Source organism: Solanum verrucosum, unplaced genomic scaffold (genome assembly GCF_900185275.1).
Source record: "Solanum verrucosum unplaced genomic scaffold, falcon-dt-bn FXZP01000231.1, whole genome shotgun sequence".
In the NCBI taxonomy this organism is placed as follows: Eukaryota; Viridiplantae; Streptophyta; class Magnoliopsida; order Solanales; family Solanaceae; genus Solanum; species Solanum verrucosum.
This window is the reverse complement of record NW_026020176.1, coordinates 1,531,330-1,551,873: the sequence shown is the minus strand read 5'-3', so window position 1 is coordinate 1,551,873 and position 20,544 is coordinate 1,531,330. Positions and strand designations below refer to the sequence as shown.

The window sequence follows — 20,544 nt, the reverse complement described above, 5'->3', positions numbered from 1 at the left end:
ACCGGTAAAAAGTGGGCTGATTTGGGCATTCGAACCACAATCACCCAAATAGAATCATGTTGCCTGCAAGACTTGGGCTAACCTGTGATGAAATCCATATTGATCATCTCCCACTTCCATTCTGGAAGTTCTATATTCTGAGCCGTACCACCGGGCCTTTGGTGCTCTAGTTAAATTGTTGGCGATTCGGACACTTAGCAACAAACTCTGCAATGCTCTTCACTACAAGAAAAATGACCTTTAGCGAAAGGAAATACCGTCGCTATAAGTCCAAATCCGATCATTAAAGGTCTATAACGACTGGTCAAAAATTGGTCATCACCGGTCGTTAAAAGCTCCATCGTTAAAGGTTAACGACTGGATTGCATGTCCGGTCGTTAAATATTATTTAACGACACCAATTAATCCGGTCGTTACACGTGCTTACAACGACCAAATTCCCCTTCTTTGATGGTCATTTAGTCGTTAGAACCTTCAAGTAAAACAACAAATTAGGGGCGTTATAACTAATTTTAGCAGCCAGAATTCCTGTCGTTGATTACAATACTTTTTAACAATCAAATTTCCTGTCACAAATTTTGATTTAAATTATTACATTTAATTTTTAGTTGTTATCTTTTCCATCATTTCTAAAAAGAACTAATATGATCAGTTCATATAAATTCTTTTCACATCCAATTGAAAATTTGATATAAAATTATATTGTTAATAATAAATTAAAGAACACATGGATTTAATTACTAAAAACTTATATGTTCGACACAATATCTAAAAAAAAAAGCATACACGTTCAACATAATAAAACATGTGTTCGACATCTATAAAATCCTAGAAATTAAGAAAATGACATTAAGAATAACTACATAAAACGTCTTTGCACCTACAATAAAAATATAATATTCTTTGTTGCACGCTCCACATTATCTTTCACATGATCTTGTTCTTTAATCTTCAAAATCTTCATCTATCAAAACAACAATTTGAACTAAATTAATTAGTAACGGAAAAAAGTTTGAACTTAAGGATTAATTCTCTTGAATAGTTCCTGATCTATTTTCTTATGTATACAACTAGAAACATATTTACAGTTCTAGTTCATGAATTCTAGATAATTTCTCTACCCAACCTTCTACATTGAGGATCTCCACTGGCAGCCAACAAGAGTTGTATTACTTTCACATTAACATCTCATACAGAGGGTGGTTGGTGCTTCCTCATTTAAATATTTATTCAAGTGAATGCTTCCTCATACCCCACCTCTTTCACAAAACCTGGGCCACTTTCCAAATTAATGGAAGGAATGAGAGAGATTAAAATGGACAAACATGAACACAACACACATTAAAGTGCTTCAACAAAGAGAATGTAAATATACATCAAATAAAGAAGACCAGAAATCCTAATCCTAGTACTAGTACTGAAAGTTGAAGGAAAGAAAAAATAGATAAGTTGTTTAAATGGAGAATGCAAGTGGATCAGATGAAACAAGCTTGCAGCTGGATGACAAGTAGGAAGTTAGAAAAACTTAAACAACTAATTACCACAGTGGAGAATGACACAAACATGATCAAATATATTTAAAGTTGCAGGGCAACAGAGAAAGGGTAATGTAGATAAGTGTGTGATGTTTGAGATTAACTACTAATACTACAATAATAAAGGGCAAATTATATTGACAATGATATTATAGAGGACAAAGTCATACAAGGACCTAATCAGAGGAGAGATCTTGATTTTCTACCAACAACATATACAAAACAATAACCATACTGATACCTACTTTTACATTTGAAGATGTTATAACAATCTCATTGGTATATATAGAAATGAACATAAAATCAATCTTTTAGCTTTGTGGATATTATAACTAAAGTGATATTGATTTTAGTTATATATAGAAAGGCTAGAGTGAGAATGCCAGAATATACAGAATGTTCAAGATAACGCAATGCACTAAAGGGAAACAGGTAACTCATAGCACAACTGCAATAACAAAACCCTTCCTTATCAATGAGAAGCAACATCACTTCATTCACACACAATACATATCATGTAATAATAACTAATAGTATGTTTACTAACCTGATGGAATTGATGGAACTGATGAAGACTGATGGATCACTATATTTTCAAGGTGTTCATATTTACTCTCTAGAATATCCATGCGTTTTTGTAGTGATTCCTTTTCTTTTCGAGTTGTTTTCAGCTCTTCCCACAATGCAGCCTTTGAGGTGGTACCGCCTTTTAACTCCTTAGTTGTTATTCCACCACCAAATCCAACTACGTGACTTTTGCATTGAGGTCCAAAGCACCTTTCCACTACCTCAATATTAGTAAGAGATGGTTCAGATTGTACAAGCTCATGAATTTCAGCCTATAAAACATAAGAATATTTAAAATAATGCAATGCACTAAGTAAGAGTAAGGATGTTAAATGAAATTAAAATTGTTATAAACATACATATTTTTCAACGGTTTCAAGTTCGACAAGCTCATTTCCCTTCTTACGTGTCTCAAAGAAAATAGTTTCCATGTTTGGTGGATTACCATCTTTGCCTCCCTTCACGATTAAAAAATAAGATGTTTTATAGAAATAGGAGAGGTTTCTTTATAGGGTTGCACAATTTATTTACCATTTCGTAAACAATCTCTCTAATAGGCCTGCTACCCGTACGATGAGGCATACACAACTTAGACCTATTGACTGAGTTTCTTGTACTAGCGTCCTGCATTAACAACACAACAACTGAAATTATCACATCCTGTTTAATGATTCTATATTTAATGTGTACTTTTAAGCTCAGTGGGAAGAGGGTAAAAGAGAACAGAAGCACAAAAAACACCATTGCAATTTTCTTTGGTAGATCTTGTGGATAGAAGACATCAAATATTTTAATCGAAATCAAGACTCAATTTGTACATGGTATAAATTATTCCAAAAAACTAATCATATGTGACTAGAAATAAAATGATATTTGTGAATAACTATATGAAGTCTTACCTTAAATTTCTGAGATAAAAAATGTTCCTTGACCAACCATTCCCAATCACTTTTGTCTACTCCCATTGGCACATCTTTAAGAACCTCGTGCAATGATTTAGATTTCACATTCTTGTGCAATGATCCTCTCCAGTTATTCCAAAGCTTTCTCATATGTTGCAAAACATTATCTCTTTGATCATTCATGTCATCACTGTCAAACTTCTCCTAAAATAGAAAAAATACCATCAAAATCTCTTGAATAAGGGAAAACAAGGCATCGAAGTATAGATCACCTAATAGGTAGTAACCTAGAAATTTGAAAAACATAAATCAAAATTTCAAATAAATAACAACCACAAGTTGTCTGTTTAAAACCTATAGCTTACTCACTTCACTATTGTATAGTGTTTGAAATAGCGTTAAGAGTAAAGTAGTGACACAAGCGAGTTGCCTGAAATAAGTAAATGCTACCATAATTTTAACTACCCCTAAGGTCTCAACATTGGCCAATGTTAGTCAATATAGACCTACTTCATACTATAATATGATCTAGAAGTGTATATCCAATGTGTATTCAACTAGCAAATAGAGATTTATGGAGATACAGTGAGAAAGAATAAGATTTGCATTGATCAACCTTATTTAAAAGACCCCACTCATCTATTTATGTCATGTCAATGGAAAAAAGAGTTGTGGAAGAAAGTTACAGGTGGCTGGGTATCAGTAGCTCAGGCAAAGTCAAGGAAAGTCTATAATGGATCAACCAATGACACTGGACCAAGATAAAGAAGTAGATTGTGGCAGGGCAGTTATGGAATTGTGATTTACTCCATATTACATAACAAAAATTAAAGATTCATTAAAGACAGAAGTACAACATATACAATTTATTACCAAAGAAAGATTATCAATAGTGAAAACCGCCAAGAAGGCTAAGAAATGTATATACTTAGTAGAGGCTTTTGATGAATAGGTGTATCCTCCATCAAACATTTAGGTCCTAAAGTAACAGTTAGTGTCAGCTCAATACTTAACGAAGTACATATCAATACACTGCTATGACTGAGAAAATTTTAAATTTTGTTAAGATGAAGGTTACACATTGAAATTATAACATAAAATTGAAAAACAATAATTGATAGTTTTTACCAACTGCAGAATCATATTAACTATAGCCACACTAAACTAATAATATTAACATCCAAAGAAATTACAGTGGAAGAATAAAGTTAACTTTTCAAAAGCCTCTTATTAGCAGGTAGTGGCAAGAGATTTAACTATCAAATAGGCTAACGAGAAAAGACGAAATGTGAGAATTTTTATCTATCCATTGAAACTGAGTAACTATACTTTGTTATTAAAGGAGAAGGAATGAGAAATCAAGAGTCATGTTTCAAACTAAAACATCCAATACCTTTTGAAAAGGGATTCTTGACAGTTATCAGTAAAAAGAAGAGATAGATGTGTTGTAATCCTTATAGTAACAACTGCCCACATGTGCTCAAGCTTATGCTCTTCAATGTCCATCCATGAGTGTACCCGGAGTGGACACATATTACGATCACGAACTATCAAGTCCCAAGTGTCTCGTAAATGAGGTGTGATTCTGCCCGACGACTCGATTTTGATAGAAAGTGACTTTTAATTTTTCTCCAGGTCTCAATCGCAAAACATTCTTACAAATATTTGTTCCCCTCACATTCTTTGCCCTTTCTGTTTCACATGGACCTGCAAAATCTATAGTAAGGAAAACCAAACAAGAAGTTCAATCCCACTGTAGCACAAAGTGAAGAATGAGACAACTGGAACATACTTGAATCTAAATGACTGGGATACGGAGAGTTCTATAGAATTTGTTGGTCTCCTAACTTCTTTTAAAGATCTTATTAACAGTGAGGATAGCTTGAAATGGAAGGGGAAACAATTTGGTCTTTTCACAGTGAAGTCTTGTTACTCTTAGATTCTCAGGGCCTATGGAAGCGAGGCAAGATAATGTTTTAGCTGCTTTATAGGTAACAATGCAGAAACAATTAGAAAATACGTAGAAGACAATACATACTAGTTTCAATTCCCTCAGCATCTTGTACCACTTCAACCACTTTTTTTGCTTTTCTAGATTCAAACAAATCTGCAAAACTAACTGTAAGTCAAAATGCCCAAGAAATCAATTCAGCTTACTAAAAAAAGTTACACAAATAAAATAAAATAGTAGTATCACTTCTTTTATCTTGCTGAGACACTTCAGTCACTTTTTTAGCCTTGTCAAATTCAAACAGACCTGTAAATTTTGATGCAAGTCAATTGAAATAAGAAGTTCATTCCCATTACTAACAAGAAGGATACAAAGGAAATTAAATAAAGCAAATAAAAGCAGTGGTGTAGGTGAAATAGCCCATAATAATAGTGACATAATCTCAAAGGAAAAATGCACAACATAGAATCACAAGGAAGTAGTAGTCAATGAAAAAAAGAATAAATTGAATAACACTCAGGATAATAATGCTGACAATAGTCGCAACAAAAAACTGGTATAATTCAAACAAGCTTCTAACTTAGCAGAGATGTTCCTACTACAGAGAAGTCAGGCAAACTGGATCAGTCTTGGAGATGCAAACACAAGGTATTTTTACTGAGTTATTAAACAGAGAATTGAAGCAAGCTATTGAAAAACAACTAGAAATATTGAAACTTCTTAATGCAAAGGATGTTAGGAAAGTTGTGTGTAGTATTGATATGAAAAGCAGTCCTAGTCCTGATGACTATGGTAGTGATTTCTACAAAGAAGCTTAGGATATCATGGGAAAGATGTTGCTAAAGAACTGTTGGATTTCTTCCGGAATGGTCAGTTACTAAGACGGATAAATGTTATTAATATTGCCCTTATCTCGAATGTCCTTGTTCCTGAAAATGCTAGTCAGTGCAGACCTATTTCGTGTTGTATTGTGATATATAAAGTCAAACTGATTTGTCAAAAACTAAAATATGTGTAAGTTACTTGGTAGCAGAGAATCAATCAACTTTTGTTCAAGGGAGATCTATGGTCCACAATGTCTTAATATATCATGACTTATGAAGGCATTACAATAGGAAAACCAATCTCAGATGTTTGATGAAGATTGATCTCCAAAAAGCATATGACATGCTGAGTTAGAAATTTTCGAGGAAGCTTTACTTGGTTATGGGTTTCCAGATGGCTTTGTGAAGTTGATTATGATATGTAACACCTCCCATGTATTCTGTTATGGTGAATGGGGTAGAAAATGGTTATTCGAGGAAAAACGAGGAATACGACAAGGGGACCCCATGTCTCCCCTGCTATTTATATTGGTTATGGAGTCTTTAACTACGGTCTTGAAGATTATGAGGGGCTTACCAAACTTCAGATTTCATCCAATGTGTAAAAAAGTTAAGCTTACAATATGTTTATTGTAGGAACACTGCTTATGGAACTATCATATGCTAACATATCTATTGCAGATGGAAGCAAGGCAAGATAATATTTTGACTGCTTTACAAGTAACAACATGAAAATATTACATAAAAGAAAATACATACTAGTTTCAGTTTCCTTAGCACCTTGAGCCACTTCAAACACTTTTTTTTGCTTTTCTAGATTCAACGGACCTGCAAATTTAAGTGCAAGTTATAAAAACTAACAATTCAATTCAACTAACAAAAAAAAGTTGCACAAATAAAATAACATAGTAGTATCACTTTTTTGAGCAGATCGAGGCACTCCAATTACTTTTTTTGACTTATCAAATTCAAATGCACCTGCAAATTTTGATGAAAGTCAACCAAAATAAGAAGTTCATGCCCATTATTAATAACAGAAAGAATACAAAAAAGATTAGGTAAAGAAAGCTAAGCAAAATTTCTTGATCAAATATATTAACTGGACTAACTCTTTTTCAAATTATCACTTCTTTGAGCATCTCGAGTAACTTTTGATTCTTGAAATAGGGTGTCATCGTGTTCCATTGGATAAAAATTATGAGGCACAGGGATACTAGTCTTTGCTGACTTATTTCCACTAGAAGTTGTTGTATTACTTCTATTTTTGTCAATCAGAGTCGATTTTTCAACATTAATCCCTAAGGTTTGTCCTCGAGCCGTTGCACCACTAGTCAAAGTGTATTGATTCATTTCAGTTCCTTGATGGAAGGGAGCATTGTCTTCCTTTTCATCAAAACAAGGATGCACATGGAAACTATTGTCTGCTAGCTTATTCAACTTAGAAGTTGTGGCATTGTAACTTCTATTTTTGGAAATCGAAGTCCTTTGTTCAGCATTAACTCTTGTAGTGCTCATAACTTTCAAACTTTGACCTAGTCCCTTTGCTAAGGCACCAGGCTGAATGAGTCCATGCTTGGGAATTTTTGAAGCTTGTCCCATTTCATTCTTCAGAGTTTTTGAGGGATTCATGTCAACCTAATACAAATAATAATAATAATAATCAAAAGATCAAATAGGTAAGGAAGTTTTTCATAAGATGAAATATCAACTGAAAACGCATTCAGAAAAAGACACATGTACATGTAACACAGGTTCCTCGCATAAACCATTAAAACTTTAGTAAAAACAAGGTAACATTAAAGACCAAGATTATTAAACGAATTTTCACAGAAAATACTATAAGAATCAATACCATAATAAATTAATAAAGTAAAATCAAGCATGATAAAGCTGCAAACCTTAATGAGTTCTTTTTCTTTTCATTTGTGTAGAGTTATGTAACTCTTCTAAGTCATCATCCTTTTTTTCCAATATATCAAAAGAATCACGAGGTTGAACATTTTGCACTATATGCCAACCTTTATTCGAATGATCAATAACATAAAATACTTGTGATGCTTGGCTGGCTAATACAAATGGCTCATTTATTTTCAAACATCGCCGACGATTAACACTTACAAAGCCATATTCATCCATTTTAACTCCCTTCTTCTGATCATACACATCGAACCATGTACATCGGAATAAAATCACTCTTCTCTCCCCAACAAATTGTAATTCAAGAACCTCGATTAACTCGCCATAGTAATTCATAGGTTTTTGCTCTTCACCGGTCTCACCTACTACAATTACCTCACAATTCTGAGTTTTCAAATATTTATCATACTCTTGCATGTGAAACCTATATCCATTAACAATATGACCTTTCAATCTTGTCACATATGGTAGAGGACCACGTGATAACGATAGCAAATCTGCCATTCTCTTACTATCATCATGTTTGTACAACTCTGCAACCTAACAACATCAAATACCCTTTTAGAAAACAATATTTACATACTTGATTTAAGAAAATGAATTAATTTCTACTCACCCTCTTTTGTAACCAACTAATGAATTGTCTATTCCACTCCACATCTGAACTTTGTTGAGAGGCCTCACTATGAATTTGTGAAAATTCTCTACAATGAATTGAAGTTCTACATGTTATTTTAAGTTGAAATATGGACAAGATAGAAGTAAATTATTAGATTTAATCAATACTTACTCGAGAAATGGTTGAATTTCATCACAGTTCTTCAAAATATAAAAATGTGCCTCCTCCAAATCATGTGAATCAAGTTTGTCTGGTGAACTACCCTTTAAACTCTTTCTAGGCTCACAAAATATGGTTAAACCACCATCAGATTCAATTACCCCACCATTATAATTTCTCTCTGGACAATTAAATTTTGTCTTTATTGTATTCAAATACCTTGAACATAATGTCATACATTCAACTGCTAAATATTCCTCTACAATAGAACCTTCAGGGTGAGCCATATTACCAATAAAACACTTCAAAAAGTGTAGGTATCTCTCTATTGGATACATCCATCGATATTGAACTGGTCCAGCAATCCTAGCTTCATTAGGTAAATGAATAGGCAAGTGCACCATGACATCAAAAAAAGCAGTAGGGAACACCTTTTCTAACTTGCATAGTGTTTTTGGTATTTGGGCTTCTATTTGTTCCAACTCCTCTATGCTCAAACATTTTGCTCCAGGAACTTTGAAAAAAATAGACAACTCAATAAGTTGTTCAAACACAGATTTGCAAAGCATACCACGCATGACAAGTGGGAGTAAATGTTGTAGAATTATATGACAATCATGGCTTTTTAATCCCGAAATTTTTTTATCCTTAAGGTTGACACAATGAGAAATATTTGAGGAAAATCCATCTGGGACCTTTAAATTCTTCAAAAAATTGAAAATTGTTTGCTTCTCTTCAACAGATAATGTGTAAGATGTTGCCGGCAACTCATATTCATCTCCATTTTGTATTGGATGGAATTCTTTCCGTATATTCATTTCTTGTAAATCCAACCGAGTACTCAATATGTCTTTTGTTTTCCCTTTGATATCGAAAATTGTCCCCAAAATATTGTCACATATATTCTTCTCAATGTGCATCACATCAAGATTATGTCGCAACAATAAGGTTTTCCAATATGGAAGATCAAAGAATATACTCTTCTTATTCCAGTTATCACCCCTTTTCTTATGTGATATTTTAATTTTTTTCCGTGGATCCTTTGTTAATGGCAACCCATCTAAATCAGCAACTTGATCAAGTATATCATCACCAGACAACATTTCTAGTGGTAGCCTATGCTCAACAGTGTTATCAAATGACACTTTATCATTTCTCCATTTGTGATTAAGAGGAAGATAGCGCCTGTGGCCCATATAACACTCTTTTTGGCCATTTTTTAGCCTTGTAGAGCAAGTTTTTTTATTGCAACATGGGCAAGCAAGTTTTCCTTTTGTACTTCCATCCAGACAAATTGGCATATGCTAGAAAGTCATTAATGGTCCACAACAAAGATGCATGTAACTTAAAATTATTTCTAGTTGATGCATCGAATGTCTCTACTCCAGTTTCCCATAATTCATTCTACTCCTCTATTAAAGGTTGTAGATAGACATCAATTGCATCACTAGGACCATTAGGACCAGGTATAAGCATTGACAAAATAAAATTCTCTTGCTTCATGCAAAGCCAAGGGGGCAAATTATAAGGAACAAGTACTACATGCCAAATGCTGTAGGGAGTTCTCGACATTCCAATTGGTTGGAAACCATCACTAGCAAGTCCAAGTCGTACATTACGAGCTTTAGCTGCAAAAGATGGGTGGAGTTCATCAAATTTTTTCCATGCCATTGAATCAACTAGATGCCTCATTATTCCATCATCAACTTTTTTGTCATGATGCCATGACATCAATGGAGATGTCTTTGAGCACATAAATAATCTTTGAAGTCTTGGCTTTAGAGGAAAATAACATAACATCTTGCATGGTATCTTTTTTCCTTTTTTCAATTTTGTTTCCCCACTATGTTTAGCATCCTTCCATCTAGATGCACCACAAACTTTGCACGATTGAAGACAATTATCATCCTTCCAATACAACATGCAATCATTCTTACATGCATCAATCTTCTTACAAGAAAGCCCAAGATCTCGAATTACCTTCTTTGCCTCATAATATGAATCCGATAAGTTTGTTCCATCAAGCAATAAATCATCTTTCAAAAACTTTAATAGCATCGTAAATGACTCATTACTCCAATGACCAATACTTTTAAGGTGAAGCAATATAATCAAAGTAGAAAGTTTAGAAACTTTTGCACTTTCATATAATGGTAGATCAAGATCTTTCAATAACCTATAAAATCTTTTTGCTTCAGCATTTGGTTCCTCCTCCCGAAGATCATCACCAGTACTATTATTCATATTATCTCCATCAAAATCGGGGTACAAATCTCTTAGCAACCCATGTATTTCATCCTCACCGTCATCCTCTTCAATGTCATTATCATCTATAAATTCAAAATTTGATTGTGCTTCACCTAACATCTCCCCATGGTGATACCAAAAAGTATAACTTGGTATTATCCCATGTACTATTAAATGTGACCTAACTACAACACGTGTTCTAGAAGTTGCATTACCACATTTAATACATGGACAACGGATCGACATTGGTTCTCCTAATTTTGTAAAGGCATAATCCAAGAAATTCTCTACCCCATCTATATAGGCATTAGCAAGTCTATCGGTAATAAGTTCCATCCATTGCTTATTAGGTGCCATAATTTTCATGCATGTAAAATAGATATAACAATACGTTAGAATAACAACCAGGTACTCAAAAGATGGTAAAAAAAAAGGTTACACAAATTTGAATAGTCAAATTACATGACAAAAATCTAGCAATTCAAGAAAATTCAACATATAAATAGTAAAAGACCAAATATTTCAAAATAATAACTTTTGAATATACATTCTAAACATCAATAATATGTTTAGTTATTTATAAAAATCTTGTGTAAATGATTTTATTTCCCCAATAGACATCATTAGCTTCCTCCTATTAGTTAAACAACTTTGAGTTTTAGCTATAAGTTTTAACTCCAAGATCTCAATTATTTTTTGGCAATCCTGAAGTTATCAACTATTTTCTTTGTGGCTATCTTGCATCTCCATGATAACTATTAATACAACCTCTTACTTCTTAAAAAACGTTAGGAACTATAATGTAAATCTAATTATGGTTACTCTTTTTCTTGAATGTATGGCAGAACAAACTTTGCAGATGATTTTAAAGCAAATGAGGGAATCAAATGGTGATTACATGAGAAATATACCAAGATTTGCTTGCAACTAAACTCCAAAACAGTGACCAAGATATTGACAACATATGTTATTTATGTAAAATTAAAGCTCAAAAATTCACTGTTCATTTGAAATTCTTGAAAAGTTGGAAAACTCATCAAGATGATCTGGTCTACAGTCTCTACATTTATGATTAGGAACTAAATATACAAAGTAGGTTCACAACAAATTTATAAAATTACAAACAAGGTTAGTTAAGTCCTATAATCTGATCCCATTATATTTATAAAAGAGTATGTAAAGACTAAAGAAAAAAGGTGAAATATTTATACTTTTCTGTTTGTAGCATTTAAATTTTCTCACAGTTTTGCAATTTTTTAATACATGTATTGAACACATTAAAGTTTGGACAGTGGTAGTTACCATTACTCAAAAATCGATGGAACACACTAAAAGATCGCAACCACCAGTACCTCTTAAGAAATGGCCGATAAGACCAGATTAAATAACATAGCAAAAGAAATGACCAAAAAATTTGGACAAATACATGAAATATTTTCAAAAACATATTAGAAAGAAGAAAGGCTTAGAAAAAAAAACATACCTTACAAAACAAATCAACACAGAGCCTTCAAAAGAGTAGTTTTGCAGTCACTTTCAACAGCAAGAAGCACCACTGATAGATTTAGAATTGAAGTCTACACCAACCGAGAAAGAAATAAGTGTAAATGAGATGCACTTCATAGAAATGAAAATATGAAATGAAACAAAGAGCCTACAAAAAAATCAACCAGCTACATGAAATCAAAGAAATAATTTCAGTATAGTCTTTCCAATGCTATGTGTATTGCCTGATTTAAAAGAATTTATCCAGTTTCTAAGAAAGAAAAAATATAGGAAGCAAAGAAGGATGTATGAACCCTGAATGCAACATATTAATTCTCAACAATAATTAATGTTAATTCTTAACTCCTATTCAATTTGAAAGTATCTACACAAGGAAAAGATCATACAGAAGAACAAGGTCAGATAGAAACAAATTGTGTAGTAATTGACTGCAACATTAACAAATGTGAAGGCATTCGCAAAACAACATGAAGAATCAGGGGAAATAATGCTACTTTTTGGTGTATAACGTGTTGCGAATGAGATCATGGAGATGTGAAAACTTAAATGCCCATTTGTTACCCATAGGAGAAGGTTTATTGGTGACTACTCACTAGAATAACACAGAGAGGCAGTGACTTTGGAGTTTCAGGGGAAAATGAATCATTGAATTGTCAATTGAAGGTGATGTATACTCTAAAAAAGAACATGTATTCACAGTCAGATCTTCACATGAAAAACCTCTTTTAACATAGGTATTGATTTAGTACTATTTGATAGATTGTAGAATATACAATACTTTTCCCACATCTAAGATGATATTAAACAGAGACATGGATTTTTTTAAATCCTAAACATGCTATTCATTTTGAACTGTAAATATATAGAAGAGTTTAATCATGCTAATAGTAGCACATACTGTTAAATTTTTGAAAGTAGACCTAGCCTAAGCCATGGAACCACATGAGCCCTCAAGGTTGGGATTTGATCTTTAGGAGGGCTTTAAATGACTGGGAGGTTGATAGAGTAGCAGGATTATTACACACACTAAATGCATTTCCAGGTGTCACTGAAAGTCCTAATACTCCAATCTGGAAAATGCACAAGAAAGGGATTTTTCTGTGAAGTCTTGTTACTGGAGTTTAAACTCTAATCAGGCTATGGAAATGGAATGGCCTTGGAAACTAATATGGAAAATCAAGGTTCCTCACAAGGTCTCAGGTTTTATTTGGTTGACAATTAGGAAAGCATGTCTAACTCATGAAGTGTTACACAGAAGAGGTATACAATTTGCTAAGGTGTTTCATGTGTGGGGAAGAGGCAGAAGTTAATAGTCACTTATTCTTACACTGCAGAACAGCTGCAAATCTGTGGGACATGTTCGTATGTATACTTAGAGTTAACTGGGTAATGCCCAAAACTACTTAAGAGTTGTTGAGACAGTGGGAGGAGTGGGCAGAAGAAGAAGATCCAAAAGGACTGGTGGAAATGCATCCCAGCCTGCATCTGGTGGACATTGTGGAAGGAAAGAAATGAAAGATCACATGATGGGAAACTTAATAGCACTCAGAAAATCAAGATGAATAGCTTGAGCCTGTTGTATTTTTGGTGTAAACAGGATTTGGTAGGGGAGGCAGATAGCTTAGTGGATTTTAAAGCTCAATTGTAAAGTTTTGCCCAGTTTTTGGCTTTTGAAATTACCCCTGGGGGCTGTAAATCCCACCTCATCAGGCTTTGCTGATGAGTTTTGATGTGAATATAAAGTTACCTTATAAAAAAAAAAGCAGACCCAAAATTAAAGAAGTAGAATACAGGGGAGTGGAGTCAATCCAAGCAGGCCAGAACCATGTATTATAAAAATGTCATCAACTTAACGATAATGCGAGGAAATGTTACACTGTAAGCATTTAATGTAACTTAACAATAATGTAAGAGCCTGAACTAAAGAAATATGTCTTTTCTTTGAATGACTGGACAATACTCAAAGAGCTACCTCTAGTTCAAGAAAAAGGAAAAAGAAAGGAAATATTACAACCTCAACTCCATGTGTACATCAAAATGTTGTTGTGACTCGTTATCAAATCATGAGTTATTTATTGCTTAACCAAGAAATAGCTTTGAGAATGAATCTTATTCCCACGGTGGAAAAATTCAAGATGTATACTTGTACATGTAGATACATATCATAATCATAAAGTAATAAAGCAACACAGATAAAACAAACCCAATAAGACTAAGGCGAAATTTTCAACAGACTTAGATGTGACAAAGCTAATATTTTGTAAGTTATTGTATTAAAGTTACAATAGATTATCAAAAAGATGATATATAGAATTCCTCCTTGCTAAATTTTTTGCAAAGATTGCAGTGTATGTACATAAAAGGTCAGGTCCTCGGCCACTCTCGTTGTTATAAAAAAGTTAGTACTTTGAACTCATATTAGTGCTACAACTACTGTGTTTTGACTAGAACAACAAAAAAAAATAAAGAAAATGGGATTAAGGAAACCTAATCTCCACAATTTACACAAAAAAATGTATCATATTATAAGGTAGAATTACACTTGTGAAGGATAATGAAAATTTTGTCCTGGAAGTTATCAGATTTCAGATTGATAAATTTATTCAATAATTATCACTATTGCGACTTCTTTTCTTATCAATCGAGGCTACTGCAAAAAGCACACACAAACATATGCTGGAAATGACTAGTATACATAATTTAAGATCATGTACAACAAAAACCTACTGAAAATAACTAGATTATTCATAAAGAATAAACATAAAATTGGGCAAAATCAGAATTTTCACCTAACAATTCATAGTCAAAACAAAAGAACATACTTTAAAAAGAAAGGAACTCCAAGAAGATGCGAAATTATTGTCACACACAGCAAAAAACAACAACAATCAGGTGAAATTTAGAGTAAAAAATGAAAGCTGACTTCTGCAATTAGAAAAAAATGGCGTTGATTTCCTTTATAAGAGTTTGAACATATACCTGGAGTTAAAGGTACCAGATTATTCGTGGTCGGTTTTGCTGATTTTTCTCCAACAAATCAGCTCTATGAGTTATCTCCCTTAGGTATCTCACTTTCTAGCGTAACACACAACAAAGAACAACAACAATCAGGTGAAATTTAGAGTCAAAAACGAAAGCTGACTTCTGCAATTAGAAAAAAATGGCGTTGATTTCCTTTATAAGAGTTTGAATAGATACTTGGAGTTAAAGGTAGCAGAATTTTCGTGGTCTGTTTTGCTGATTTTTCTCCAACAAATCAGTTCTATGAGTTATCTCCATTAGGTAATCTCACTTCCTAGCGTATGAGAAGGACGATGTGTTGAGAAATTGCCGCATCTCTTCGAAGTGGTGGAGAAGGTGGCGTGCGTGGTGCAAGTTTGTGAGCGGAAAAATCGAGAAGACTGTTCATCATCTCTCTGAAGCTCGATGTTTTCTCACGGATGGGTGGGGCTAATGGGAGACCTAGTTCTGATGGGTGGGTGGATAGGGTAATAGAGGATAAGTTATTTGTTAAAAATAAATAAATTGTTAAATATAAAAGGGTTAAAATAAAATGGGTTGTTAATTAAAATAAAAGTATGTGTCATTAGTTTATTATTAACGTCTAGGTATTAATTTTCTTAAAGTTCGGATATTGTTCTTTCGTTAATATTATATTAAAATTGCCTTTTAACGACGGAAAAAAAATTGTGACAGAATATATATACCTATAACGACTGGATTTATGTTCTTTCGTTAAAATTTGGTCGTTAAAAATCAATTTTGTTGTAGTGCTTCTTCATACTACTCCACCATTAGACCTCTCTCAAATCGTGATACATCTTTGTGGAACTCGGATGAATGGAATATCTAGAGCTATGAGCTTCCTCCATGATCCTCTCTTGGAGTTAATCCACCCTGGGTACACACAATCTACCTTGATACCTCAATACAGCATCTCCCCCTTGTTGAAAAGCCATTACTTTTTACATATGACCATTTGACTTCAATTCAAGCAAAGTGGGATTTTGGTCTTGCTTCTCTTTTACTTGTGACACAAATGACGATTCATCCCCATTCATCACCATCACTTCTCCTTTTGTGGATTCCATTAGTCGGACTCCCAAGCGTGCAAGTCTATGCACATCTTTCGGTAACTCTCTTCTTTCTTCCTCAACATGGGCGGTGCTACCCATAAACAACCTACTCAAGGTATCAACAACAACATTAGCCTTACATGGGTGGTAAAGAATACTCACGTCATTATCTTTGAGTAATTCTAACAACCTCCTTTGTCTGAGATTATTCTCTTTCTGAATAAACACATACTAAAGACTCTTGTGATCGGTGAACACTTCTGCATGCACACCATACAAATAATGACGTCATATCTTCAAAGCAACCCAACTCTAAGTCATTGGTTGGGTAGTTCTTCTCATTAACTTTCAATTGTCTAGAGGCATAAGCTATAATCTTGCCATTTTGCATTAATACACAACCCAAACCAACTCTAGATGCATCACAATACACCACAAAACCTTGTCTACCTTCTGGTAAGGTCAAAATTGGGGCAGTAGTCAACCTTTTTTTCAATTACTGAAAGCTTTTCTCACAAGCTTCAGACTATTGAAACTTCACTTTATTCTGAGTTAACTTGGTCAAAAGGGATGAAATAGATGAGAACCCCTCTATAAACCTTCTATAATTGCCAGATAAACCCAAGAAACTCCTAATATCAGTTGGAGATGTGGGTCTAGGCCAATTCTGCACTGCCTCTATTTTCTGAGTATCAACTTTAATTTTCTCTCTATACATAATGTGGCCTAAGAATGCCATAGAATCAAGAAAGAACTCACACTTAGAGAACTTGGCATACAACTCTCTATCTTTTAAAGTCAGGAGAACTATTCTGAGATGACTAGCATGCTCTTCTTCATTCCTTGAATAGATTAGTATGTCATCACTGAAGACGATAAAAAACATATCTAAATAAGGTTTGAAAACTCTATTCATAAGGTCCATGAATGTTGCAGGCGCATTGGTCAAACCAAATGACATGACCAAAAACTCATAATGACCATAACGGGTTCTGAAAGTTGTCTTTGGAATATCAAATTCCCTTACTCTTAACTGATGGTAGCCAGATTTGAGATCTATCTTAGAGAAACAGGTAGCACCCTGAAGTTGATCGAAAAGATCATTAATTCTTGGATAAGGATATTTGTTCTTGATGGTAACCTTGTTCAACTGACGGTAATCTATACACATCCTAAGGGAACCATCTTTCTTTCTCACAAATAAGACCGGAGCGCCCCAAGGTGAGACACTTGGTCAAATAAATCCCTTATCAATGAGATCTTTCAACTGTTCTTTAAGCTCTTTCAACTCTGTTGGTGCCATTCTGTATGGTGGAATAGATATAGGACGAGTATCTGGAAGAATATCTATACCAAAGTCTATCTCTCTCAGGAGGGACTCCAGGAAGATCATCTGGAAAGACTTCTGGAAACTCTCTTACTACTGAAACTTAATGAATATGAGGTATTTCAACACAAGAGTCATTAAATCGGACTAAGTGATAGACACACCCCTTAAAACCTAACTTCATTGCCTTAAGGTAAGAAATAAAACAACCCGTAGGCACTACTAAACTGCTTTTCCAGTCTAAGACTGGCTCATTTGGAAACTGAAACTTGACAATTCAAGTTCTACAATCAACTAATTAAGGCATAACAGGGATGAAGCCAGTCCATACCAAGAATGACATCAAAATCTACTATGTCTAACTCAACTAAATCAACCATGGTGCTCTTGTGATTGACGAAAATGGGACAATCACGATAGGCTCTATCTGCATGAATAGACTCACCAACAGGTGTAGAAACACTAAATGGTTCACTAAGTTGCTCAGGAATAACATCAAAATTCATTGCAACATAAGGATTTACAAAAGACAAACTCGCTTCTAGGTCTAGCAAAACATAAACATTAGAATTAAAAACTTGGATCATACCAGTGATAAAATCTGGTGAATCCTCTTGCTCTGGGCGCCGGGTGATAGAATATTGGCGGTTTGATCCTCCACCAGTACCGAAAGTAGCCCCTCTAGGTGCAACTCTATCTTGTGGAGAAAATGAAGAAGACTGGGCTCTATTGCCCCCATTACCACTACCCTGCTTGTTCTTTGGACACTCCCGCATGAAATGACCATTTTGTCCACACTTGAAGCAACTAGTGGATCCCTCACGACATGTACCTGAGTGGTTCTTACCATACTTAGCGCAAGAAGAAGGCTTACTACCCCTTTGTGCCACACTACCCTGAGAATAGGGAGGTTTGGCTCTGAAATTCTGACTATTGTATTCACTTTTGTTCTTAGGTGCAGGTGCACTAGTAGATGATAGAGCAGATCCCTTATGTTTTTGTTGGAAGGATGACTTGTTGGCATTACTCTTCTACTGCCCTGACTCGTTCCCTGTCTTAGCTCTCTTGTTCTTAAACTCTTATCTATCCCTCGGCTTCTCTTCCTCAACCTGTTGCACATATACCATTAACCTCGATATATCCATGTCCCCAATCAGCATCGCTTCCCTGCCCTCTTTGCTTGATAGAAGGAACAACCCAACAACAAACAGACTCATTCTACTCCTCATATCCGCAACCATCTATGGAGCATAACAGGATAGTTAGGTGAACTTCAACCCATACTCATGAACACTTAGTGACTCTTGCTTAAGGGTAAGGAACTCTTGTACCTTAGCCTCTTTCAGTTCTCGAGGAAATAAATGCCCCAAGAAAGCCTCTTCAAAACAAGCCCAACTCATATGTAGTGCATCCTCAGCTCGATTCTTCTTCCATCGATCGAACCAAATCCTAGCAACACCCTTTATTTGGTATACAGCTAGTTCCACCCTCTCAGTATCAACAACGTACATGGCATCAGATACCTTTTTCAGCTCTTTAATAAAGTTCTCTGGATCCTCAGTAGTGCTTGAACCAGTGAAACTTGGAGGGTTCATCCTCAAGAACTCACGAATCCTCGAAGTGTCAGCCCTTTCTTGTTGATCCCCTTTTTGTTGTCCAACCTGATTAGTCACAACTTTAATTAGCATTCTAATTTCTTCCCTAAACTTACCATTGGTAACTTTTCCTTGGGGTTGCACTTCAGGTGCATTGGGTACCCCTTGCTCCTCAACATTGCGCCTAGCAGGACGACCTTTGACAGCTCTTCGTGGAGGCATGATTATCTAAAAACACGCACAGGAATGAGTTAGAAGGAAACTTTTTAGAGATCAAACTCTAACACACACAATGAGTGTGAAAGAAGTGAGAAACTTTCCTAAGTATTATAGCCTCCTAAATATAGATGTGACGCGCTTCATACCGATAACTAGGACTACAGACACGACTTCATAGACTCCCTAGGACTCTTGAAATTCGTTCTCTGATACCATGTTTGTCACGCCCCGAGCCTACACCCTAGGTGGGACTTATACTCGAGAACCATTGTTGGCCCCAAGCGAACCCTTGGCCTGACTTACTTACTCAGCAGAAGACTTAGCCATAAGAAAAAAATACTTTTAAAAGTAAATTGAACTGCTCAACAAACACTTAGAATGTATCAAGATAACATACACTGGCCAAAAGTAGCAACTCAAGTCTCAACCAATAAAACAAGAAATAGAAACTCAAGAACTAACATCTGATTGTCTGTCTATGAAGCCTCTAAGCAACTGAGATGGATGTCGGGATAAGACCCACGATATCTTAATGAACTAATAATAAATCTGAGAGCAATAAAATAGGTCCTCCGAAAAGCAAAGAGGCTCACCACAAGACTCTGAGTGCTTAACTGAATCAACGAGATGCTGTATGTTGATCCTGGTTACCTGTGTCTGCATCATAATAAGATGTAGGCCAAATGACATCAGTACATTGAATGTATGAGTATGCGAGGGGAATTCTAAAACAATACATAAGCTTGAAAGAAATCTGAAGAACTTACATGGCTCAACTCAATTCAACCTAACTGAACTCATTTCAATATAAAGTTGTTTAAAACAAGTGCAATATAAAGAAAAGTTGTTTAAAACATGATGTCAACTCTTTGTGTATGCAAAGATGCATATAAATCTGAAATATATGTTAAAATACAATAAACTTTGTATGTAAGAATACAATTACATCTGTGGGAGTTTCTGTAATCGACAACCATCATGTAAGACCTATTGTGATGATACAACATTTTGCCTCACATTGCCAGGGCCGTCCTATACCTTGCCGAGGTTATAGAACCTGAACTACTAAGTGGATCCACTAGTCTATGCTAAAAAGCACT

General features: G+C 34.7%; 2 protein-coding genes and 1 long non-coding RNA gene across 3 annotated transcripts; all 3 read right to left on the bottom strand.

Moving 5' to 3' along the window:
- Window positions 1-934: 934 nt before the first annotated feature.
- Window positions 935-3,187, bottom strand: LOC125828993 (uncharacterized). Its single transcript, XM_049508281.1, has 3 exons — window positions 3,002-3,187; window positions 2,083-2,323; window positions 935-964 (listed from the first exon to the last, which is right to left on the bottom strand). Exons 1-3 carry the CDS (start codon window positions 3,185-3,187, stop codon window positions 945-947), a joined length of 447 nt encoding a protein of 148 aa, XP_049364238.1. The 3' UTR covers window positions 935-944.
- Window positions 3,188-4,572: 1,385 nt separating this feature from the next.
- On the bottom strand, window positions 4,573-6,602 carry LOC125829006 (uncharacterized). Its single transcript, XR_007443065.1, has 3 exons — window positions 6,539-6,602; window positions 5,043-5,261; window positions 4,573-4,720 (listed from the first exon to the last, which is right to left on the bottom strand). It is a non-coding gene; the product is annotated as an uncharacterized LOC125829006 (long non-coding RNA).
- A 3,276-nt stretch (window positions 6,603-9,878) lies between these two features.
- On the bottom strand, window positions 9,879-11,078 carry LOC125828992 (uncharacterized). The gene has a single exon (XM_049508280.1). It carries the CDS (start codon window positions 11,076-11,078, stop codon window positions 9,879-9,881), a length of 1,200 nt encoding a protein of 399 aa, XP_049364237.1.
- Window positions 11,079-20,544: the final 9,466 nt, after the last annotated feature.

Excerpts from the sequence above, each read along its gene's own strand:
- LOC125828993 (XM_049508281.1), bottom strand. The coding sequence starts at position 3,187 with ATGAATGATCAAAGAGATAATGTTTTGCAACATATGAGAAAGCTTTGG. Across the intron at positions 2,324-3,001 it reads TTTTATCTCAGAAATTTAAG|GTAGTGGAAAGGTGCTTTGG; the intron begins GTAAGACTTCAT and ends ACTAATATTGAG. Across the intron at positions 965-2,082 it reads AGTTCCATCAATTCCATCAG|ATGAAGATTTTGAAGATTAA; the intron begins GTTAGTAAACAT and ends TTGTTTTGATAG.
- LOC125828992 (XM_049508280.1), bottom strand. The coding sequence starts at position 11,078 with ATGGCACCTAATAAGCAATGGATGGAACTTATTACCGATAGACTTGCT.